The sequence below is a fragment of the Henckelia pumila genome, unplaced genomic scaffold (genome assembly GCF_033568475.1).
Source record: "Henckelia pumila isolate YLH828 unplaced genomic scaffold, ASM3356847v2 CTG_461:::fragment_3, whole genome shotgun sequence".
Taxonomy (NCBI): domain Eukaryota; kingdom Viridiplantae; phylum Streptophyta; class Magnoliopsida; order Lamiales; family Gesneriaceae; genus Henckelia; species Henckelia pumila.
Window position 1 is genome coordinate 13,976,342 of NW_027331831.1, and position 27,125 is coordinate 14,003,466.

General features: G+C 36.3%; 3 protein-coding genes across 3 annotated transcripts; 2 read left to right on the top strand and 1 right to left on the bottom strand.

Annotated features, from left to right (window-relative positions):
• The first annotated feature begins 3,174 nt into the window (after positions 1-3,174).
• On the top strand, positions 3,175-4,608 carry LOC140872038 (uncharacterized). The gene is made up of 2 exons (XM_073274774.1): positions 3,175-4,191; positions 4,306-4,608. Exons 1-2 carry the CDS (start codon positions 3,175-3,177, stop codon positions 4,606-4,608), a joined length of 1,320 nt encoding a protein of 439 aa, XP_073130875.1.
• Positions 4,609-17,532: 12,924 nt separating this feature from the next.
• LOC140871298 (glyceraldehyde-3-phosphate dehydrogenase A, chloroplastic) lies at positions 17,533-19,513 on the top strand. The gene is made up of 5 exons (XM_073273744.1): positions 17,533-17,716; positions 17,855-17,974; positions 18,072-18,373; positions 18,458-18,702; positions 18,803-19,513. The coding sequence occupies exons 1-5, from the start codon at positions 17,687-17,689 to the stop codon at positions 19,303-19,305; spliced, it is 1,200 nt and encodes a 399-aa protein (XP_073129845.1). The 5' UTR covers positions 17,533-17,686; the 3' UTR covers positions 19,306-19,513.
• A 218-nt stretch (positions 19,514-19,731) lies between these two features.
• On the bottom strand, positions 19,732-22,668 carry LOC140871299 (uncharacterized). Its single transcript, XM_073273745.1, has 3 exons — positions 21,991-22,668; positions 21,074-21,569; positions 19,732-20,079 (listed from the first exon to the last, which is right to left on the bottom strand). Exons 1-3 carry the CDS (start codon positions 22,610-22,612, stop codon positions 20,073-20,075), a joined length of 1,125 nt encoding a protein of 374 aa, XP_073129846.1. The 5' UTR covers positions 22,613-22,668; the 3' UTR covers positions 19,732-20,072.
• Positions 22,669-27,125: the final 4,457 nt, after the last annotated feature.

Below are 27,125 nucleotides of genomic sequence, written 5' to 3' on the forward strand. Positions count from 1 at the left end.
GATTTATCTACCGCCATGTACGATGGTTCTTAGACTGATCAGTCGCTCATGATTACGAGCCACACTCATGGATTTAACCTATACTGTTCTTTATGATTATGACATGCTCAAATTATGTTATGTATTATATGATATAACACATGGATATTATTTTATGATGAAAGTTATGACATAGAAAACTTTATTACGATGCATTATTTTAAGATCATGCATACATGTTCATGAGAAATATATGTATTAGTATGATTATGTGCTTATGTGTGATTTTTAAACCTTGATATTATGAGATAAAATATGTTGGGCCTCTAGGCTCACTAAACTTATATGGTGCAGGTGAGTATGATGATTTTGGTGACACGATTGCTCCGACCGGCGGTGAGGGCCTATGAGCTTTCTTGCAAACGGCGCCCGTGACCAGTGCTATTTCAGTGATGTTATGGGATGTTATCAGTTTTTAAACAAGTTTATCCACATATTTGTTTTTTAATGGTTGGTTGAAAATATTATTTTTATAATGCTTGCTTGGTAAAATATTTGATGATTTTTAGCACAAATCGATGATTTTGAGATTTATTTTAGTGTTTATTTATTTCAAGATATTATTGATACATAATTAAATTATTTAACAGGTTTTTTAATTAAATAGTTATTTCAAGTATTTATACATATATGTATGGGCCTATATGTATTATTTTATTAGTTTATTTTTAAAAAAAATTCTAAGTATTTAGTAGTTAGAGTCATTTCATGTTTATTTACAGTTTTTTCGAGTTCACAATTATCTCTTCTGTCTCCTTGTTTCTTCGAAACCGGTAGCAACAACTACAACAATAAAGAAATTAATGAAGAACGTTTTTTTTAAAAAACATGAAATAAAGGATGCTACTGAAATTATCTTGTTGTCCAACAAGATTTCCTCCTCCGAAAAGGTATATATCGACAAAACCTGATCCAAAAATAAATATATATAATGCTCCAGCATTCGAAATAGGATAAGTAATATAGAAGATACCTTGGTTGAATATATGACATCAAAAACCGCTTCAGCTTTCACAGCATCCAAATGGATCTTGCTTTTTCCGAAACGAAACAGGCGGGGGAAGATATGGACACTACGTGGTATAGCTAATGACGGCACTCTCTCATACAACCAAGCCTAAGCCAAATATAATATAAGTAAACAAATTCAACAAATTAATAGCACAATAACTCATATAACTATATACTCACCATCAATCCAACCGTGCAACCATCCAGATAAAGTTTACTTGCTTGATTATCTAATTCTCGGTATAGAAATCGAAACTCAGCATCTCCCAAACCAATCTAAAAAAATGTGCTCAGTTCATCAATATAAGGAAAGATAAAACCAGGAGTAATGTAATTACCAGTCGAGAATATTACAAAATTAAAAATGAACAAAATAAACATTCGAACAAAATCATCAATGACAGCTTCGACATTACTCCTTGCAAGTGAAACAAGCTTCTCTTTGATAACAATCCTGTGAGTATTGCTTATTTTCCCTCCAAAGTGTCGAGACAGGAAGCTTGATTCCAAATTCAGGTCCAAATCAACTTGTTGCCCTCTATGATGTAAACCAAGCACGATGGAGAAGTCTATTGAAGTTAAAGGTATGGAAATATCACCTCCAACAATGAACGAGCATGAAGGACTATCGAATCTGTAGTAGCTAGCCTGGTTCCATTTTACAAGATTAAGTGATTTTAAACATGTTAGAAAATGACATATAATAATAAAAGTGTCAAAACATGTTTAAGGAGTCCTTATTTGGTGAAAATAAGTGGAAATCAGATCCGGAACGTTCGAAAATGATAGGGTAGGTCCCGGGGGTCCAAAAATGAGATTGGAAGGACCAAAACAGTTCGGAGCATACGGACCAGTTCGGACCCTCCGAACCAGTTTGGGCCATCCGAACCAGTTCGGCCCGTCCGAACTCCGCAGGGTCCAGGTGTCTAAACGGCTCGGACAAGTGGAAGTTCGGACCGTCCGAACTCCGCCTATAAATAGGCCCTCCGAAATTCAGAATTTCACACCAAAATCAAGTTTTCTCTCTCGGTTCTTAGGCTTTTCTAGGGGTTTTGGGGTGTTTCCAGCCTTCCTAGGCTTGGTCCGAAGGTTGGCCAGGTGCTCCGGGGTTGCGGTGGAGCGGTGCCCAAGTTCTGGGGCAGTTGTCATCAGCGGGCTGATGAAGGACGCATGTATAGCTCTGGATCCTTATAGTAAATAGGGAATATGCTATAGAGTAGTTAAGGCTTTTAGAATAAGATTATAATGCATGAGTACTTTGCATTGTAGTGCGGATTATAGGCTTGGACATAGTGCTGGTCTAGCTTGCCTAAGTTTATGAGGTACGGAAGTACTATTCGAGATATCCAGATTGAGTATGCATGTATTATGTGTTTGCATGGATTATGTGATTGCATGTTTTATATGCCTTTATAAATACAGCATGTCATGACTGTATGTTGCATACATGAGCATATTGAGTCTTTACCTTAGAGGTATCATGTAGTAGGGCGCTCACCCTACGAGTTTGTGGATGGTTGGATACGTAAGTCTTGTGTCAGGTCATCTTTATGGTTGGACACATGTACTAGTATCAGGTCACCATTATCCACTGGATATATGAGCCACCTCCTGAGGCGACGGCGCAGCGTGCTATATATCTTGGGCCCAGTCTATGAGCTAGTTTCTTGACCTGAGAGTCTTGGTACCCAGTTCATTTTCATACATGCACACATAACACCGTATACTCATACTCTCGTACTATGTTTATCATGCTCACGTCCCGTACTTTGTTGTATTTGGACACTCTATTCCATGGGGTAGGTCTGCGGCTGGACGATGCGGGTGGTTCCAGGAGAGCTTAGGCGATGGTGGACCAGCAGGGTTATTTTCTAGGATTTTGTTTCTGATGTATTTGGGTTAATACACTGGTTTATTCGATATGGTTGTAAACAATATTTTATTGGTGTTTAAGTTTTCCGCTGCTTAATTTATGATTTATTTATATTAAGTTAAATGCATGCTTAAGCTTCTGATTAGTAGGTGATCACGGTGCGGATCACTAAATTTATGGTATCAGAGCATGTATAGTAATCTTGGGATCTAGATTGTTGGAATTGGGTTTAACCTTTAATCATCATGTAGATGGCGGGTCATGGTGACGAGAGTAGCCATGGCAGCGTAGGTGGACGCTGGGGTGATCAGGACGATCGAGAGCATCGTCGGGGCCATCATCGCCATCGCCATGATGATCTCAGACGTTTCAGCATGCATAGGTTTATGCAGATGGGTCCAAAACCTTTAGTCGGAGGAGACTCACCGGAGGATGCGGGGAACTGGATACGACGTATGGAAGTTTGTTTCCGGGAGTTCCGATGCACTGAGGAGCAGCGGATGGAGACTCTTGATTTCCTGGTCGAAGGACGAGCTCGGAAGTGGTGGGATTCTACTTCTGCGTCTTTTATTGCAGCCCGAGGAGTTGCTACCTGGGATGAGTTCCGCACGGCTTTCCATAAGCTATATTTTCCTCCTGCTCTCCGACAGGCAAAGGCAAGCGAGTTGCTGGGTTTGCGTCAGGGATCAATGTCAATCGAAGAGTACCAATTGAAGTTCTTTGAGTTGCTGCCTTATTGCCCCCAGATTTCCGATAGCTCGGAGGCGAAGTATAATCTGTTCCTTCAAGGTCTTAATCCGGAGATTCATGATCGAGTTTCTGTGGGAGATGACATGTCTTACGAGGGATTAGTGAGTCGATGTCACCAGGCAGAGGATAGCATCCGCCATAACAGATCCTTCTACTCATCTAGACCCGCAAGTTCTTTGGGTCCCCGTGCTCAGTCGTTCAAGAAGTCTGGTTCTACTTCTTTTTCCTCAGGATCCGGTGATGTGATGTGTTTTGGCGGGAAGAATCAGGGTCCTTGCAGACATTGTGGTGGGAATCATCCTGCCAACAAGTGCCGAAAGGTATCCGGGGCATGTTTCCGATGCGGAGAGATTGGCCACCTGAAGAAGGATTGTCCACAGGCCGGGGGAGCTGGTTCTGGCTCAGGTTCTGCTTCTCAAGCTTCAGTGCAGCAGAGACCACAAGGACAGACGACAGGGGGTTCTAATCTGAAACCTCGTGTTTCCAGTCAAGTGTTCGCCTTGAGGCATGATCAGGCGGTGGATGAGAATGAGAAAGTTATAGCGGGTACGTTCTTGTTATTTGATATACCTGCTTTTGCACTCATTGATACTGGTGCATCTCATTCTTTCATTTCTGCACGTTGTGTTAAGAAATATAAGTTGTCATACATCTTACTAGACACAGTGGTTGTTGTTTCTACCCCGATGGGTCAGTCTGCGTCGACTAAGCGTCTAGTGTTGGGTTGCCCTTTAGAGTTTGAAGGTAATGTCTTGATGGTGAATCTCATGATATTGGCAATGGAAGATTTCAATTGCATTCTGGGAATCGATGTTTTGACTACATACCGAGCTTCAGTGGGTTGTTACCAGAGATTGGTAAGATTTCATCCAGTTGACGATGATAGCTGGTTCTTTTACGGTGAGGGAGCACGACCTCAGATGCCATTGGTATAAGCTTTGAAAGCTTGTCGAGCTTTGGAATCTGGCGCGGAACGCTACCTCATCTATGCAGTTGATACACTCATCGGAAGTGTTGGTATAAAAGCTATTCCTGTTGTTAATGAATTTAGAGATGTATTTCCAGATGAGATTCCAGGATTTCCTCCAGTGCGCGAAGTTGAGTTCGGCATAGAGTTGATGCCAGAGACTTTGCCTATTTCTCGAGCACCGTATCATCTGGCCCCGTCAGAGATGCGTGAGTTGAAGCAGCAACTTCATGATCTGTTGGACAAGGGTTACATTTGTCCCAGTGTTTTTCCTTGGGGAGCGCCTGTTCTGTTCGTGAAGAAAAATGATGGGTCTATGCGTTTGTGCATTGACTATCGCAAGTTGAATAGGGTGACAATCAAGAATAAGTATCCTTTGCCTCGTATAGATGATCTGTTTGATCAGTTGCAGAGTACTTCTGTTTACTCGAAGGTTGATTTGAGATCTGGATATCATCAGATGAGAGTCCAAGATCAGGATATAGCCAAGACAGCATTTAGGACCAGGTATGGGCATTATGAGTTCCTAGTAATGCCATTTGGGTTGACTAATGCACCAGTTGTATTTATGGATCTGATGAATTGTGTATTCCGAGAATTTCTAGACAAGTTTGTCATCGTATTTATTGATGATATCTTGGTGTATTCACATGATGTGAATGAACACGCTTACCATTTGAGGCTGGTGTTACAAACTCTAAGGGATAGACAGTTGTACTCCAAATTGAGTAAGTGCGAATTTTCGCAGGATCGGGTGGTATTTCTTGGCCACATTATATCCAAGGATGGAGTGTCTGTAGATCCGAGCAATATTGAGGCAGTAATGAACTGGTTGCGTCCGATGACGGTAGATGAGATCCGTAGTTTTCTGGGTCTAGCAGGATATTATTGTCTCTTTATCGTGAATTTCTCACAGGTAGCTCGACCTTTGACACAACTTACTCGAAAGGGCGTGAATTTTGAGTGGTCCTCAGAATGTGAAGAGAATTTTTGTGAACTTCGTAGACGGTTGACTTCCGCGCCTGTGTTGGCTTTACCGTCTGGATCTGGAGGGTATGTAGTGTACACAGATGCTTCCCTTCAAAGAATGGGATGTGTCCTGACTCATAATGGGCATGTGATTGCATACGCCTCTAGACAGTTAAAAGTTCACAAAAATAACTACCCAGTGCATGATCTTGAGTTAGCAGCTATTGTATTTGCGTTGAAGATCTGGCGTCATTATCTTTATGGAGAAAGATTTGAGATCTTCACAGACCACAAAAGTCTCAAGTATTTGTTTACTCAGGTAGAATTGAACATGAGACAGAGACGTTGGATGGATTTTCTTAAGGATTATGATTGTGAAATTAAGTATCATCCAGGGGCTGCTAATCTCACTGCTGATGCTTTAAGTCGCAAGGTGCGAGTGTCTGCACTACAGACTTGTTCTGTGGCAAGTGAAATTGAAGATTATTGTTCTTCAGGGTATACCTTCAAGCATAATAAAGGTATGCAGAGTATCAAGATGTTGGCGATCTTATCTGAGTCTGCTTTGTATTCTCGGATTCGAGATGCTCAGATGGCTGATCCGAAGACCCAACGTTTGGCTCGTTTAGCCAGGGATGATAGTTCGTCTGGATTCCATTATCAGTCAGATGGTTTTCTTTGTTTATCTGGCCGTATTGTTGTTCCGAAGGATGATACTCTGAGGGAGGAGATTTTATCCCAAGCTCATCGTTTTAAGTTGAGTATTCATCCGGGGAGCAACAAGATGTACAAGGATTTGCGTACTAGGTTCTGGTGGAAAGGAATGAAGAGGAGTGTGTATTTATATGTTTTTAGATGTTTGGTGTGTCAGCAGGTCAAGGCAGAGCACCGACGACCTGGAGGATTTCTTCACAGTTTACCTATTCCTGAGTGGAAATGGGAGTTGATCACGATGGACTTCGTGACCCATTTACCGGTGAGCTCGAGGAATTGTGATGCTATCTGGGTTGTGGTGGACCGACTCACCAAGTCAGCACATTTCATTCCTTATAATCGGGACTACAGTTTTGACAGTATGGCACGGTTGTACATCCAGGAGATTATTCGATTGCACGGAGTGCCTGTGAGCATTGTCAGTGATCGAGACCCCAGGTTTACTTCCAGGTTTTGGGGGAGTCTTCAGCGCGCTATGAGTACTACTCTCAGTTTGAGTACAACTTATCACCCAGAGACTGACGGACAGTCAGAGCGCACGATTCATACTCTTGAAGATGTGTTGCGAGCATGTTCTATGGATTTTGGTCCAGCTTGGCAAGATCAATTTCCATTGATTGAATTCGCGTACAACAACAGTTACCATCGCAGTATTGGGATGGATCCGTTTGAGGCGTTGTATGGGCGACGATGTCGTACTCCAATGTTCTGGGAAGAATTGGGGGAGCGACAGATAGAGGGACCAGAGTTAGTCCAACAGACTGCTGATATTTTTGGGCAGATCAAGAAGAGAATTAAGGTTGTACATGATCGACAGGCTAGCTATGCGAATGTTAAGCGCAGACCTTTGCAGTTCGAAGTGGGAGAGAAACTGTTCCTGAAAGTCTCCCCATTTCGCAGAATTTTGAGATTCGGTGTCATGGGTAAGCTATTTCCTAGGTACATTGGTCCATTCGAAATTCTGGAAAGTGTTGGAGATTTGGCTTACAGATTGGCTTTACCGTCGTATTTGTCTAGTATCCACGACGTGTTTCATGTTTCACTATTGCGAAGGTATGTGGCAGATGAGTCTCATATCTTACAGCCGTCTGAGGTACAGTTGGACTTGGATTTGACATACGTGGAGAAACCTTTGTGTATCTTAGGTCATAAGGATAATGTGTTACGCAACAAAACCATTCCTCTTGTTCTAGTTCAGTGGCAACGCCGAGGCACTGAGGAGGCCACTTGGGAACTTGAGAGTCGTATGCGTACAGATTATCCAGAGCTATTTTGAATTGTTGTATTTTTAGACTGTAACGTGTAAAATAAATCAGTTTGAATAAAATATGTTTATTCAGTATTTTACTGCATTCAGTACTTAAGATTGTTCGAGGAGGAAATATCTTAAGTAGGGGGAGAATGTAGTAGCCCGGTTCCATTTTACAAAATTAATTGATTTTAAACATGTTAAAAATGACATATACTATTAAAAGTGTCAAAACATGTTTAAGGAGTCCTTATTTGGTGAAAATAAGTGGAAAATCAAATACGGAACGTCCGAAAATGGTAGGGTAGGTCCCGGGGGTCCAAAAATGAGATTGGAAGGACCAAAACAGTTCGGAGCATACGGATCAATTCGGACCCTCCGAACCAGTTCGGGCCATCCGAACCCAGTTCGGACCGTCCGAACTCCGTAGGGTCCAGGTGTCTAAACGGCTCGGACAAGTGGCAGTTTGGACCGTCCGAACTCCGCCTATAAATAGGCCCTCTGAAATTCAGAATTTCACACCAAAATCAAGTTTTCTCTCTCGGTTCTTAGGATTTTTTAGGGGTTTTGGGGTGTTTCCAGCCTTCCTAGGCTTGGTCCGGAGGTTGGCCAGGTGCTCCCGGGTTGCGGTGGAGTGGTGCCCAAGTTCTGGGACAGTTGTCATCAGCGGACTGACGACGGACACATGTATAGCTCTAGCTCCTTATAGTAAACAGGGAGTATGCTATAGAGTAGTTAAGACTTTTAGAATAAGGTTATAATGCATGAGTACTTTGCATTGTAGTGCGGATTATAGGCTTGGACATAGTGCTGGTCTAGCTTGCCTAAGTTTATGAGGTACAGAAGTACTATTCGAGATATCCAGATTGAGTATGCATGTATTATGTGTTTGCATGGATTATGTGATTGCATGATTTATATGCCTTTATATATACAACATGTCATGACTGTATGTTGCATACATGAGCATATTGAGCCTTTACCTTAGAGGTATCCTGTAGTAGGGCGCTCACTCTATGAGTTTGTGGATGGTTGGATACGTAAGTCTTGTGTCAGGTCATCTTTATGGTTGGACACATGTACTAGTATCAGGTCACCATTATCCACTGCATATATGAGCCACCTCCTGAGGCGACGGCGCAGCGTGCTATATATCCTGGGCCCAGTCTATGAGCTAGTTTCTTGACCTGCGAGTCTTGGTACCCAGTTCATTTTCATACATGCACACATAACACCGTATACTCATACTCTCTTACTGAGCTTATCATGCTCACGTCTCGTACTTTGTTGTATTTGGACACCCTATTCCATAGGGCAGGTCTGCGGCTGGACGATGCGGGTGGTTCCAGGAGAGATTAGGCGATGGAGGACCAGCAGGGTTATTGTCTAGGCTTTTGTTTCTGATGTATTTGGGTTAATACACTGGTTTATTCGATATGGTTGTAAACAATATTTTATTGTTGTTTAAGTTTTCCGCTGTTTAATTTTTGATTTATTTATATTAAGTTAAATGCATGCTTAAGCTTCTGATTAGTAGGTGATCACGGTGCGGGTCACTACAGAATCTTTTAAAAAGATAGTATACTCTGCCACTACTCACAGGTAGAATTGACATGTCTATCCATTTACCAACTGGAGTATCTTTAATATATGCAGTCGTTCATTCCCTATAACCAACTTCAACTCCTCCATAATTATTTTACAATAAGCAGGGGAACATTGTGTAAATATTACCTTACCACTTTCATCGACTCAACATCATCACATATTTCCTCCTTATCAGCCATTTCTAATATTTCAAAATCATTACAAAATATTTTCATTATAAAAATAACATAATGAAATATTGCATAAAAAAAAACAAAAACTTCAAATTTGGGAACAATTGGGTACTTATGTACAAAAATTTGTCAATTGTCTTTAACAATATAACACTATCGAATATATATTCAAAAAAATCAAAACCATCATATTTCATAACAATATAACATTCATTTAACAAAATTGATCATTCTTCACCAAGATATACTTCAAAAACAAATTCAAGAACAAAACTCTATAAATTGGAGATAAAATATTTAAACTGAGGAACTATCAAAAAAATACAAAACTTAGGAATAATGATGTGAATATTTCGACAAATATATGCAAACAAGAAAGGTAGCAACACATTTGACCTACAAAACCCTAAAATTAATGGAAACACATAAATATTAAAGATTCGTACAATGAGAACCAAAATTATTCCTCTAAAAGATAAATTTTCTCAGTTACTCGAGGCAAATCATATATAGTGGTCTATTTCAAAAATGGAAAACAGAGTTCAACTATTTTCGATTTCTTCGACTTCTTCACAATGCCCGACTTCTTTTCCTTCCTCACTCCACAAGCTCCTTCGACTGACTTATCTAATGTCTGCTTCGTCTCGTCATCACTGCCATTTTTTGAGCTGAAAACCTTGTCGCCAAAGATCACTGCTTTCCTGCGAGAAGAATCGGTTGGGTGACGGAGGAAAACTACCGATCGTCCCTATTTTCTGGTTGTTTATTTATTTAAAAATTAAGAGTAAGGGGTAGATTAAATGATTTAAGAGACATTTTGATAAATTGACCAAAATAGGGAGTTGAAACAAAGAGCAGAATTTTGTCAAAGATTGGAAACAAAGATTTTTTGAAATAAGAAAGAGGTATATGCATTTGCTGTTGGGAATTTATCACAAATTTTCCCTAATATAATTGCTAATTATAATTTTTTTTTAAGAAAATAAACTTGACTTCAAATCATAGATTCGTAAATCGTAATCAAAGTAGCTAAACCACTGCTGTCAAATCTAACGTAGAGGGTGGTCGGCGTGCGTCATTCGTACTGAATTCAATTTACAATTATATAATTTCTTTTGTTCTCTAAATTATTGCTAACTTTATTTTTTTTGAAATCAAATTATTACTAAATTTATACAATAATAAAGAGTTCGATTTAAAAATTAAATACTATTTTTTTTAGTTATTAAAAAAATATCTTGATCATTAACCAAAATGGTGGGGCATAAATTTTATATTGTCGTATGCAATGCATGATTTGTTATTAGCTTCTTACACACAAAATGTATGCTTATTAAATTTCAATGTCAGAGAATAATTTATATGTAATATTTGTCATCTGTGTGTGTTTTGTTTTTAAAAAAACTAACCTAAAACTGTTATAAATATATTATTATTGTAGATGATTATCTTATTTAATTATATTTTCAATATTTGTGATCAAGATAAATATGTCAAGATAATATCTGTAAAGATTTGTATCTTGTAATATTTTTTTATAAATAGGGTGATTGAGTTCAATAATAATTACACCTGAGTATTGACTGATATGAATTCTCTTCTCTAATATATTTTCTCTACTCATTTCTATATTTCTCTCGTTATTTATAACATGTTATCAGTACGGTGCTGGAACCAACTTAGAATGAAAATAATTCTCGTTTTATTGATGCTATTAGAATAGCACAACGTGTTGTCAATACTCAATTTTATGAGAGTTATTCATAGGTGCTCTAGAATTAGCACGTTGATAATAATTGATATATTGGTGCATATGAAATGTCATGAATATGTTGTGGCTCTAAAGTAGCACAACATGGTTCTATATTGAGAATTTGAAGAAATTCATGATCATGATATAATATATTGAGAATTTTAAGAGATTCATGATTACGATTTTGATATATCAAAAGATATATGCATGATTATGATGAAATATATTGAGAATCTAAATATATTCATGATAAATATATGATATATGATTTCTTATATCGAGAAATTGAAAAAATGATATCTGATATAATATCTAAGATCTATAAATATTATTGAAAGATATAGATTTATGTCAAAATATATCAATATTTATAAAGGAATATTGATCAAAGATCTAAGATTTGTTGATATTTATGAATAATATTTATATAGGATCCAAGATTGACAATATTCTCGAAGAATATAATTTAATGTCCTTTTGGTTGTTGAGGATGATCTTATGAATTGATAAAAGAATATAATTTAATGCCCTTTTGGTTGTTGAGGATGATCTTATGAATTGATAAATTTAATATAGTTTCTCAAAAAATATCGATATATGATCTAAAATTGTCAATATCCTCAAGAAAAGATTATTAAAGATCTAATATATATCAAAATATATTGACTTGATATCGATTCAAAGCATATATTTGTTCTTAATGCTCTAGAAGAATCATGATCTATTATTTGTCACTATTTTTATGAATATCGACATGATGTTCAATGATGAACTGCATATGCTATTGATTGAAAATTATGAATGTGCGGTAGTAAGACCGCAATACTATCAACCGAAAAAGAAAAAAAATGTTAAACCCAATGAATTGAACCATCATCAATATTGGACAACGACAATTATGGATTGATGGTAGCCTATGCATGATGATGTCAATGTGTTGATTTATGACTAACTTCAAGTCATTTTATTTATTTATTGAACTTATATTTTTTGGTAAATTAATTTTTTATTTTTGTTTAAACTAAATTTTGAAAAACTCTAGTATGTGTTTTGATTCACATAAATTATTTTGATGATATAAAATAAGATCTACAAATTTTGTCTCTTCTGATTCACTTTGACTATTTTGTACTTTGCATGAACACGAGTGTCCAATCTAGGATGTGGATCAAACCACATACACTTGAAAAGTACTGTCTTGTTTGTTGAATCACCGGAGTATTTGACCTCAAGTATTTCGTCTACGGTACCGTAATAATCGGTTTACGTCCCATCACTAGACAAACTTTCTATTGGTCAATATTATGCAATTTGGTGATAATTTTTCTGATTTGAGAATTTTTATATTTTAAGGATATATTGGATTGTTAAATTTTTATTCCATAAAATTTGATTATGAATTTTAAATTCCTCAATTTTTATTTTGGATATAAATTTTAATTTTTCAAAATCATTTGATTAAGCTATCACTTTTTAAATGAATGAAAAAATATTTTATCACATGTTATTATCTTACATGTAGGAACATAAATTTAATGTGAGATGATATTTATGATAGATTGAATGTCATTGTTTAATGTAAAAGATCTACTTGGTGCATACAAAAATTTGAAAGGTACGTCCAATTTCTCAATTTCAATTCTTTTAATATAATATATTTATTTTGTTAAAACAAGACAATTATGAAAGTTGTCTAATTAATGTGGTCCATTTTTTTAAGTGAACGTGACAGTGCCAATGGACACAGTTGATACACTGTTGGTGATTATTTCTTCAAAGAATAATATGTTATCTCATATTAAAAGAGATATGAATCATGAATTACACAAATTATTGAGATATACGCCATAATCAAGTATTGTACTAAACGTACATCAGTATCTTGTATCGCTATCGTACCTGAAGTACGCAAAGATTTATTGATATCTATCAATCAAGATATAAAAGTTTGTGGAGACCGTTGATGTCTACCCAAATCATATGTTTCATCGTACGTTGATATGAATGTCTGAAAATATCTAAAAGATCGTTTGAGTGACGATGAAAAAAATTATGTGTTTGATATTATAAAATAGTAATAAACATTGACGTATATAGATTTTTGAATCTAGTAGATATTGATTTGATTTAAATAGTATATTACAAACCAATATTTCTAGAAGAGCTAAAGAGTTCCAAAAATATCATTGATACAAATAATTTCAGAGTTTGGCATAATGGATTGAATCGAGCATTCAAATTATATAAATAATTGAAAATAATATTGATAGTGCATAAAAATGTTCATGAATAAGCCAAAACTCCCAGGATAAATATGAATATTTTTGAATCAAAGATCCAGAATATTTTATGAATTCTTATTGGCTTATCAAATTTGATAATCCTATCATTAGCTCAAATTGGTAGAGAATCACGTATTATCTGGAATGAATAAATAGTGTTGGCTCACGAAGTGCAACATGATATTTGCGAAGATATGTATTGAGATTTTCAGAATATATAATCAAGACAAGCTTGATAAAAAAAAAAAAGAGGATATGTATATCAATTTTATGATTATAAATACGTTGTTTTAGTTGATTTATTTTTCTTCCAATCAACTACTAAACCATAAGAATAGATGCGTCATATTTGGGGATATCTGAAATATATATTATAAATATTATGTCAAATGATTATGTATTGAAAGTTAATGTTTGTGCGAGAAATGACTACAATAAATCTATTGAAGGGATTGTAAATATGTTGAAAATAAATTGTATCTTATGATCAATTATTTTGAGCAACGAGATTTTAATGACACAAATTCTCATTTGTTATTCTTGTAAAACAATGTTTCCAATATTGAGGAGGAGAAAATAGAAGCTACAAGAATATTTTTGAGATCGATCCCAATAAAATATAAAGTGAACATGGTGTTCAAAGTTTAAATCTCAAATACATTATTTGATCTTGTGTATAAGATCGTTTATCATGATTTATATTCAAGTTGAACAATGTATATAAATCATCTTTAGTGACGAAACTCCTTTAAAGAAAATGAAAGAATATCTCAATGTGAAAAAGAATATGGAGGCTGGTCGTTGTGAAAAGAAATTAATTTCGTGCATGACCATATCTTATATTACTTGCAAGTAAATGAAAAAGGACGCTATAAGTGTGAACGACCAATTATTTCAATGAATCCAATTTGGATTATGTTATTCTTGAAAAATAACAAGTAAAAAACGATGAGATTTCACAAATTATTTGAGATCGAAATTATATAACTATTAATGTGTTTTTTGCTATTATTCAAAATAATAACTATCAATAAAAAATGATTGACAAATGATACGTGGCAATATGAGCAAATTTTAGCAAAGTTTCTCAGAGTATTTCAAGCGGATTATGAGAAAATATTTGCATTTATCATGGATGCACTGATTTGACGGTGATATATATATATATATATAGAAACATTCTCGAAAGATTTGATAATCAAAATATTGTTTTTGCCAACTTGAAGAAAAAGAAAAGATATTTGGTCTTGAAGTACCATATCTATGACCAAATCAGCATCCAAATCAATTTTTGGCAAATAAGTACACAAGATTATAATAAGAAGAGTTAATAAATAATTCAAGTGATACTTGCAAGAGGGGGAACAATCAAAGTTGTAATTTTTTCCCTTGTCTATGATTTTTTCCATGTGTTTTTCATAACAAGATTTTTAATGAGGCAATTAACAAGTATCGCGAGATATCGTACTCTTTTTCTTTCATTAGGATTTTGTTCCACTGAGTTTTTTTTTATAAGGTTTTAACGAGGCGCATCTATCGTCGGAAAGACATCCAAAGAAAGTATATGTTGTACTCTTTTTCCTTTGTTCAAATTTTTCTCACGCGATTTAACTGTCAAGGTTTTAATGAGGCAACACTTGAGTCCCGATGAAGTTCTCGAGCATCCATCTTGCCAAATGGAGATTTTGAAAAATTGGTTTCTTGTGCAAATAATCATCTAAGAGGGAGTGTTATAAATATATTATTATTATAGATGATTATCTTATTTAATTAGATTTGAAATATTTGTGATCAAGATAAATATGTTAAGATAATATCTGTAAAGATTTGTATCTTGTAATTTCCCAATAAATAGGGTGAGTTGGTTCAATAATAATTGCACATCAATATTGACTCATATGAATTTTCTTTTCTCATATATTCTCTTTATTCATCTCTATATTTTTCTCATTGTTTATAACACAAACAAACTTTTTTTAAAAAAAAATTTATTGAGTCGAGGATAATTTTGGAATTTCACTTGAAAAAACTAAAATTGGATATCATAGTATCCTCTCACTTAATCTATTAACTAGTAATAGATAATTGGATATATGTTTTGATAATAAACTTAAGCAATGTATATTGATCCTATGCATAATTTTCAAATAGTATAACAAATTTTATTCTAGCGACATTAAATAAAAATAAATTTCATTATCTTATAAACTTTGTAAGTTTCGTTTTCTGTAGAGAAAATGTTAAAAAAAAATTGAAATTGATTCTGACGTTAGATTTACAAAATTCATATTAATGTTTCCATATCTTTCTATTTCATCTTGATTCAAAATAAGGGGAAAAAAGAATGTCTTATTTGATCACATGGTGTTCAGATTGATGTACTTGGTAAACGTTTGATTAACGATTCGATTTCTCCTAATGCTACTTTTAGACGAGCCTGTCTTATAAGATTTTGTGAGTACGGTTTACCTACTTAGGTAGTAAATACCAATTACGAGTCCATAAAAAGTAACAGTGATTATAATATATAACCAACTCTGTCTACATCATACTATACCAATTACGTAAGTACTGACTGAGATTTTCAGCTGAGTATGCATGTGTAAATGTTGCATTTATGTGTCATGATACATGTTTTATTGCTTTACATACATACATATTACATCTGCACATCCACGTTGAGCCGTATCTCCTTCAAGATATCCTTTCTCGCAGGGTCGCTCAGATCTACATCCATTTATACTGTCCGACACTGTGAGTTGCTGCAATACGCGGATACTGATACTAAGGTGGTCTAGACGAGTGTGTGAGTCATCCCGCGGTTGGATTTCGAAATGATACTACATACTCATTGGTGCCTAGTCTGAGCAGGACTTGGTAGTTGACCAGTCACCCCAATCATCTCACGCTGCATGTATCATATTAGTTTTGTATATTCATAATTTCGTACTGGACGTTGTCGCTTACGCCCATCGTGTTATCTTGGACACCCCATTTCACAGGACAAATCTCGGGTTGAACGGAACGAGTGGATCGAGGCACGGTTAGTTGCAGGTCTAAGAGCTGCTGGGAGTATATGTACTTGTAGTCAGTTTCATGTTGGAAATATGTATGAGAAAATACATTGGGTTTTAGTGCTGGTTGTATTCCGCCAATTTCTTTTGTACTAGGTTTTTAAGTTTCTGCAATAAACTCTGTTGTTTGAGTAAGTGCTTTTATATTAAGCTAATTGTATGTTTAAGACTGCTAGTTAGTAGGTGATCAGTGCTGAGTCACTACAGAAGTTATTAACGCTGACATTATCATGCGATCAAGTTATCAATTTCACAACACCAAAGTACTCACATTGTTGAACATGCTCTTACGAGTTAATTTTATATGACGGATCTCTTATTTAGATCGCTCAAGAAAATGCATTAATTTTTAGAGTCCAATCTGGATTACACCAGGCCTAGATCAGTAGAATGCTAATTGGGCCGAAAGAAGAGTCAGCGCTAGCCTAATCAGATTTTTGTTAATCGGCCCAAAATCAGTACATGAACGTGATTTATATTACATGTCAAGTTGTCAACAACCAACCCCCACCCCCCCCCCCCCCCCCCCCACCCAAGGACCCCAACCCAAACCAACATATATTGTGCTTGTGCATCATAATAATAATAATAAAAAAAATCAATTCCACGTGTAAATTAAAGTGAGGTGTCCCTTCCTTTTGTTTTGAGGCCACGGATTTTTTGATATATATATATATACTGATTACAAATAAATCGCCTGAAATTAGTTCCAATGAAAAGTGAACTTAAGATTAAAATAATTTGATATGATTTAAATTTTAATTTGATTAAGATTTGACCTGATCTCAACTAGAGTAAAAAAACACATGTTCTATAAGATAATAAAACTAACATTATTTAATTGTTTAGCAATTATTATGCTGTAATTATAAAATACCCGTATGTATATTTTTTCAATTAAAAAAAAAATCAAATTAAGTTTATATGTAAGTCACAGTAAATTGCTTTTGTGGTGTCATTCATATGTTTATTAATTATATTACCAAAAAGAATAATAAAAATACAAAAAAATGAAGCACATCCATTCAATGGGTGTGAGGCTAAATCCATCACAAAAATCTCATCCAATCCACTCTCTCTTTCTCCAATCCACATTCATACGATCCCCTTACTCCACCACAAAAAAACCCATATCTCAACTCTATTTGCCACACCAAAGACCATTAACAAAAACAGAAACAGCAGCAGCAAATCTGCTAGCTAGCTGCACCAGCTCGAGCAAATATGGCCTCAGCTGTTATTTCATCTCTGCAGGTCCATTGCTAGCTACTTCACACTCTTATGTATCTTCATATTTATGTACTCGAACAAGTTTCATTCAATCCCATTTCAGTGTGTGTATATGAGTAGATGTATATATGTATATGATGCAAGAAAAGATGCATACTGCAGGTGGGCTGCAGCAAAGGGTTCTCAGAGTTTTCTGGCCTCCGGAGCTCAACATCAGGCCTTCCGGTTGCCCGGAGACTCAACGACGACTTCGTATCCGTCATCTCCTTCCAGACATCAGTGGTAAGTCCATGATTCTCTCGGATTCCCATCTGCAATGTGATCTAGACATGCTCACCACCACCTATAGCATCATTTGTCTTCATGAATGAATGTATAGATTGGCGGAAACAAGAACAAGAAAGCAGTTGTGGAGGCCAAACTGAAGGTGGCAATCAATGGATTTGGAAGGATAGGGAGGAACTTCTTGAGGTGTTGGCATGGAAGAAAGGACTCCCCACTCGACGTGATCGTCATCAACGACAGTGGAGGTGTTAAACAGGCGTCCCACCTTCTGAAATATGACTCTACACTCGGTACTTTCAACGCAGATGTCAAGGCCGTCGGCACAGATGCAATTTCCGTCGATGGAAAGATCATTAAAGTCGTGTCAGATCGTAATCCGGTCAATCTCCCTTGGGGGTAAACAAAGATACATAACCAATAAGTACAACACATTTTGTTCTGTTTTGTTTTTGTTTCGTGTCTCATGTGGGCTGTGTGCAGGGAACTGGGGATTGATTTGGTAATTGAGGGAACTGGAGTGTTTGTAGATAGAGATGGTGCGGGGAAACACATTCAAGCAGGAGCTAAGAAGGTTCTTATTACAGCACCTGGAAAGGGAGACATTCCTACTTATGTTGTTGGTGTCAATGCTGATGATTACAAACACGACGAGTCCATCATCAGCAATGCTTCTTGCACAACTAACTGCCTCGCACCTTTCGTTAAAGTTCTCGACCAAAAGTTCGGTAAGCAGCTCTAAATTCAGAAATTTACGGCAATTAGAGATTCTTGCCCGACTATCACATACAATCGGACCAAGCTAAGTGTACATTATGACACTCGTAGGTATCATAAAGGGAACTATGACCACAACACACTCCTACACTGGAGACCAGAGGCTTCTCGATGCAAGCCACCGTGATCTGAGGCGTGCCAGAGCTGCAGCACTGAACATAGTGCCTACATCAACTGGTGCCGCAAAGGCCGTCGCCCTTGTTCTTCCCCAACTCAAAGGGAAGCTCAATGGCATTGCCCTTCGTGTCCCCACCCCTAATGTCTCGGTGGTGGACCTTGTCGTCCAGGTTCAGAAGAAGACATTTGCAGAGGAAGTGAATGCGGCATTTAGGGAGGCAGCAGATAAAGAGCTCAATGGGATCTTATCGGTTTGCGATGAACCGCTTGTTTCCGTGGACTTCCGTTGCAGTGATGTGTCATCCACCGTGGATTCGTCCCTGACAATGGTCATGGGAGATGATATGATTAAGGTTATTGCTTGGTATGATAATGAATGGGGCTACTCACAGAGGGTTGTTGATCTTGCTGACATTGTTGCCAACAATTGGAAATGATATTACTGAAGAGTCATAGGATATATTCATTTGATATATCGTAGATCTTCATTTCGTTTTGAAATTGTAATGAGGAAACAAACAATTTTCAATTGTTAATTCTTGCTACCGATGCATATTAAAATCCATGTAATGTAAACCACCAATAATTTATGATGGATTCCTCCATATCCTCTTGATTCTATTCATGGGAGGAGCCTTCGTTGACTGACCAACTCTACAAATTGATTAGTTCTAACTTCTAACAAAGTGGAAAAACTGGTCAATTTTGGAGTTCTAATCTTTTGGGAGTTTATTGTGGGACAAGTAGGTTTTATTGCCGCGGATGAAGCAAGGACTGTGACTCGGAACCTACCCAAGTCGAGGACTCGAGATATGCTTAACTTTGTGCAGTAAACTACATTTGTCTTTCATGTAGCACACCAGTGAGGATTAAATTTATCATAAATTTTCATGATATGTACACGGTATCTACTATCTAAGCAGCAATATTTTCTGAAATCTTAGATCTGGATGTCATCTAAAATCACAGATACAAAATTACATAAACCACAGAATCAGTAATTCAGTATTTCCTAATAAACATTCTACCCCAGATCATGACACTTCCCATTTCCGCTAAATTAAAAGAGTGGATGGGAATAGCAGATACAAAAGCAAGTCGGTTTCCAGAATTTACTCAATAAAATGTATGCTTTATCCCAGATAATACCTTGGTACAACATTTCTGTATAACTTATTTCAGAAACAACCGCCTTGTCACTCCATCAGACCCTGCAAAAAACAGAACAGAAATCAGCGCTCCAACAAACAAAGTAGCATCCATTATCTAGTAAAGAAGCTGTGTCTGCCATGGGTTAAATAGTCAATATGAAGGACACAAGGTTAGAGAGAGAATTTTCTCAGGGATTTAAAAACTTCACAAAAATCACAACATTCATATATTACTGATCCATGGAGGAAATTTCAAGCCCAGTAGTGAATGGAACAGAGAAATCCAAGATGGCAACATGTTGGAGCTCCAAGGTCAATGATAGCAATGCAACATCAAAATCCATTTGGTGTATTACACATCCTATCAGATCAAATATTCTGCATTTCCTTCACATGGAATCCACCATCATCAATGTTCTCATTTTCCCCACACTATTAAATTCTGAATCCCTACCATATTTATACCAGGCCTCGAAAAAAAATGTTCAAATCTGCAACCGTCAGAAGGCCTGAAGTTGTTGCTGGTGGAATTATCAATTATGGCTAAAGCAAGGGAACTTTCAACCCCACAAAAAGGTTTTGGCATTACTCTATGCTGAATATGCTATTAAATGTTGAATTGTTGCCAATGACCCAATGACACGACATAATTGGATGAAACACACTATCATAGAAAAACTTAGTTGTGCTCAATTTGTGTGAACAAACGCGCAATAAGAACCCACTACATTGTTGTAGCAAGGCTTAATTTCGAGGGACACTACATAGAACAAGGGACCATCCCGCATCAAGATAATCTAGTTATCCAGTCAGCCTTAACATATTTTGGAATGTAAAATCTGTGTGGAAATATTCCAATTTCTAAAAATATGATAGAAGAGAAGAGATCGGTGCAGAAACTCCATTGTTGTCGCGTGGAATTTAAGGATATGGCATTTGATCAAAAGAGAGAAGACAAAAATCAAAGCAAATGCAAAACAAAATGAACAAATATGGAGTAACAAATCTTTGTCTTCATAGCAAGGTTTAAGAGAAGGTAAGAAAAGCAGCGTACCATTTGATAATAGAGCCAAAGAGAAAATGTTGCATGATAGGAACCTTGCCCAGAACTTCTACTTTATACATTTTGAGCAGCCCACTGTGTACCTTCTTCCAGTTAGGAACTCCACTAATGTCATCCAGCATAGGTGAATGCTCAGCAAACAACCCTTTTTTCATCTTTTTCACAAATACAATGCACCCGAGATACAAATACTCTGCTGAGAAGTTCTCCAGTATATCTTCATTATGAATTGACTTTGGCTTCATGTATTTGTGGTCAATCAGTTGCGATGAACCAAATACAAATGGCAAGAAATGATAGTCATCAAGCCCCCACACACCATGGGAACCTGCAGGTTCTAAGCAATAGCCAAGTTGCAATTTCCTCATCAACTCCAAGTATTTGACAAACACTCGTGACACCAATGCTTGATAATCCTCTTCTTTCACAACACCAAGTCTTGCTAAGCAAAATAACCACGCTGCGAAGTTTGTCTCATGACCAGTGCCTATATCATGATCGCAAAATAATAACAACAGAAGATTATTGCATTGCCTTCACATATGTCGTAAGAATCTGAAAGTTTCTGATGCGGACTAAGAACAAGTTACTCCCTTCAATATAGAGACCATACATCACAATAATTTTTTCTTTTTCTTTTGTTTTTGGGAAAAAAGAGAACTAAAACCTTTTCGGCTGTACCTCCTGCCTGCAAACTTGCATTTCCATAATGCTCAGTTAATTTTATCACAACAGAACTAAAATTTCGTACTTGTATCTTTTCGCCTTACACTACATTTGACTTTGAGTATGTAAGACCGCATTAAAGTTTCCAATTCAATATAACGTCAACTATACTAGAGCAATTAGAATAAGAATTGGGCACTGAAACAATACTTTAGGAGCAGTAAAACACTTAATAGGCATACCATAATCGATGCGTGTAGAGTTGCCAAAGCTATCCGTGAAGTAAGGCACAAGTTCTACAGAGGCATCCTGAAGATGGGGCGGCAGCAATTTTAGCATAAACGAATCTGCATCATTGCAAAGCCGCTCGTGCCACGCCCGAAACGAAATGTTTCCATACCGAGCAGACTGCGGGGCGGGAGGGATTTCATCCACGTAAGCAATCAACGTCTGCAGGATGGAAACGATGGCTTCGACGGTGGGCGAAACGTGGCAGGGATCGGAGAGCTTGCGAGATCTAACGGACTCCGAAATGGAGACGACGAAGCCGATGAAGTTGAGGAGAGCTGGCGAGGAGTGGAACGCGTCGATGTCGTCTTGGGATCGGATTCTCTTCGAAGGCTCGGTGAATTGGTGCGGCAGTGTGATGGGTTCCACCTGCTGAGACTGCGGGACGGGGGTGCGCATGATGAGCTCCCTAGTGTTGGTGGGAGAATTGGGGAGGTTGACGGCGGGGAATCGGATGGGGATGTATGAAGGGGCGTCCGACGGCGGCGGCGGGTCGGGGAACGCGGTGGGGCCGCCGCAGTTGACGCAGACGGAAGGATCTGGAGTGCAACGGTGATGGTCTGGCGGAGGATCCATTGATTTTTTTTTTACTCGAAACAATTTCCCCCCTCCGTATGTTACATATTGCCCCGCCTTATCAATTCATTTTATTTGGTAGATTTCAGCTTACCACATATCGCAACGATGCATTTAATATTTCATGATTTGCCTTACAAACCGTTAATGCATGATTTGGATATTATTCATATTAATTTTCAATTATTATGCTATTTTTTTAGGGAAAGTTGACAATAAATCACTATTCACAAATTAAATTTGTGGATCAATCCCTAGGTTTGAGATTTTTTATTTGAGCCACATGACACAAGCAAAAGTTTATTTTGCACTCCCTAATTTAATATTTTACACATTTACCTATCCCTTTTAATTGATATATTCATTTTATTTATTTATATTATTTGCTTCCTCCCTCATCCCTACCCACAAATCTCCTCCTTCGTCTATTACCTCTTTCTCGGATCTGACCAAAATCCCATCAAGAAAAGGGCAGAGTACCAAATCTTCATCGCTACATTGTCACCTGTCCCCTTCGTTCATTTGTGATTTTCTCTTTCTTCCTCCGCTTTAACGCTCGAAAGAAATCTTCACCACATAAATCCCTAAGCCCCAAATCATCCACCGGCGACTTGGCCCATCATCGGCAGACTTGGCCAACGGCCGGCGAAATCGGCTCTATTTGACTGTATTTTCGTCGCTTCAACCTCAATATCGCTCCGCCCTATCTCTCCCCCTTCCTCCAATTCTCTGCGATTCCTGATGCCACCGTAGCTCGCCGTCGTCGTAGTCACTCGCCATTAATACGGGTATATGCACTCTTCTCCACGTTATATTATTCGTTCCTATTCAATTTTTCAAAATTTCCTCCAGTTCGAAATTTTCATTCTCGCAGGGGCCTTCCGCTGATCCGAGAAACTTCAACCGATTTGCTCTTTTTCTTAATTCTTATGTTGTTATGTGCTTATTAATTTGTAAATTAGGTTTTTGGATTGAATTTGGTGTAGAAAATGGGATCTTTATATTTGTATTTGAGCGCTTAGGCTGCGGTTTTTTTTAATTGTAAATCTTTATTGGCTCATTGCAATGTTTCAATAACTCATCGCGTGATATCTATATGCATTTATGTTTAAGCAGCGTGAATCTTGATTGATAAATTTCTTCCTTTGTGTAAATTATTGTGTGGTATCTAAATAATTTGAAATTGTATGATTTGTATTAAGTCATATCCATTTAAGGGTTCTTGTTAGAATTTTTTTCTCGTAAAATATTGTATTAGGATGATTTTAACATGTAATTAGTTTGCGTGAATGTTATTTTACTTTTTGTTATTTTCCATCTCTTCCCATTCGTTAATTTTCTCCTGTTTTATTTTTTTTCCCCATTAATCAACCTAAAGTCTAGAAAACGTGATCTATAGCGATGTCTGCACCCACCAAGAAAACCATGGACAGCGAAAGAGAGTCGGGAGCAATATGTTATTAGGTAAAAAAAAACACACAAATTTTACCTTTATTTTCCTTCATGAATCTGATTTTGTTTTCCTTTTTCCCTTCTTGTGATAGTTATTATTGCTGCAATTTTTAATGGGTTCGTGTTTTTTTTTTTTTTGAAATCGACTACGATGGCGTGTGTTTTATGGTTACTGCTATATTGATAGTCGCGTTTCTCATTGGGGCGGTGATTTGCATTTTAGTTGATTGATATTTGGCAAATGTGATTATGTTTTTTGAATCAAATTTGGTTTGCGCCACTGAAGATGAACACTTATTTAACGAAAGGGATGAAAGAAGTTTGAATTTCCACGAAACATTGTATTATATATACTCGGATGAAATCTAAAATTTTCCTGAAATTAGAATCAACATCATATAAATAAAATATTTGTCAATTTTTTGTTTGTTTTTGCGCTTGTTCGTTCACTTTGTGTCGAATTCTATTCGGCATATGTTGGTTTCTTCTATTTATGGCGGTTTTTTCCTCAAATATTTTTTGTTTTTAATGAAATTGTGATGATCTGTTTTCGACATGTACTGATTTTTGTTTGAATTATGCTGATTTTTTTTAATTATGCTAATTTTGAAGCAGTGCATGATAATCCGATGAAATTTATTAAATTATGCTGCTTTTCGTTATGCTTATTGCACACTTTTTTATTTATTTTTTATTTATAAATGGTTCGAAAACGAGTAGGATCTGAGGTGAAAGTTAGTCCCCGGAGGCCGTATGAGGCACCAAGTCGTTGCTCTGCTTCAGTATTTCAGGAAGGACTAAGGGAAATGAGAATGGAGTGAACAATTTTGTTTGTGTATTCTGTACTGTACTTTGATCGTATGTATAACAATGTTGATGAAGCTGGTAGTGTATTTTGGTAGAATTGATGTTTTACTGTATTTTGGTAGAATTGATGTTTAGTTTCTATTTATAACTATTTTAATGAAGGTGGTACTATATTTTGGTGAAATGGATGTTTAATTTCCATTTATAACTATGTTGATAAAGTTGGATGCTTAATTTTGGTAGAATGGATTTTTAATTCTCATACCACAATTAGATATATCGTTATACTTCATTTTCAAGCAAATGTACTACGTATCGTTATAAATAGTACTGCGTCTCTGACCAGGAACCAACACCACAATGTAAAACATGTATGGAAGATGTATCAAATTTAAAATATTCTCATATCACAATTAGACGTTATTATGCTTTATTTTCAAGAAAAAAGTACTACGTATCGTTACAAATGGTACTGTGTTTCTGATCACATACCAACAACACAATTTAAAACATGTATGAAAGATGTACCAAATTTAACAAATTCTCATACCACAATTAGACGTTAGTATACTTCATTTTCAATCAAAAGTACCACGCATCGTTACAAATGGTACTGCGTCTCTGATCACGAACCAACACCACAATGTAAAACATGTATGAAAGATGTACCAAATTTAACAAATTTTCATACCACAATTAGACGTTATTATATTTCATTTTCAAGAAAAAGTACTATGTATCGTTACAAATGGTGTGCATTTTTGATCATGCACCAACACCACAATGTAAAATATGTACGGAAGATATACCAAATTTAACATATTCTCATACCACGATTAGAGGTTATTATACTTCATTTTCAAGTAAACGTACTACGTATCAATACAAATAATACTGCATTTTTGAACCACGCACCAACACCACAATTAAAATATGTATGGAAGATGTATCAAATTTAACAAATTCTCATACCACAATTAGAGATTATTATACTTCATGTTCAAGTAAACGTACTACATATCAATACAAATGGTGTTGCGTTTCTGAACGACGTACCAACACCACAATGTAAAACATGTATGGAAGATGTAGAAAATTTAACAAATTCACATACCACAATTAGAGGTTGTTATACTTCATTTTCAAGCAAAGGTACTGCGTATCAATACAAATGGTACTGCGTTTCAGACCTCGCAACAACACAAAAATGTAAAACATGTATGGAAGATGTACCAAATATAACAAAATATCATACCACAATTAGACGTTATTATACTTTATTTTCAAGTTAAAGTACTACGTATAGATATAAATGGTACTGCGTTTCTGACCACGCACCAACACCACAATGTAAAACATGTATGAAAGATGTACCAAATTTAGCAAATTTTCATACCACAATTAGACGTTATTATACTTTATTTTTAAGCAAAGGTACCAAGTATCAATACAAATGATACTATGTTTCTGACCACACACCAACACCACAATGTAAAACATGTATGGAAGATGTACCAAATTTAACACATTCTCATACCACAATTTGACGTTATTATACTTTATTTTCTAGCTAAAGTACTACGTATAGATATAAATGGTACTGCGTTGCTGACCATTTCATTTTCAAGCTAAAGTATTTTGATTTATACTACAAAATTAGAAATTAGATGTGTAAACATGTGTTAATCACCATTGATGATACAAAATTAGGGCATTGGATTCATAGATAGAGTTGTTTTAACCATATATGTTACAAATATATACAATGAATACATATACATGTGTTGGCTAATCACCATAAATGCTACTAAATTAGACATTAGAATGCATAAACATGTTATAATCAAGATTGATACTAAAAATTTAGACATTTTATGAGTCAAAATGTTTTAATCACCATTTGAGTGAGTTATATGTCATTAATGACCATAGATGTTACATATATATTAAATGTATTAACATATGTTGAAGTGACTTATATATCATTAATGACCATGAAACATATATGATTTAGTGGTCTTCGTTCTTGTAAGTATTAGCAATACAAATGGTCTGATTATGGTGTACTTATTTCTTTATTTGTGGTACACTATAGCTTAATTGTGGTATCCATAATACCCAATATGTGGTACCATGAACACATATATGAGTTAGTGATCTTTGTTCTTGTATGGTTTTAGTAGTACGAATGGTCTTACTACATAGTAGGAATGTCTTGGTTTGTGGTACACAATAGCTTATTGTGGTATCAATA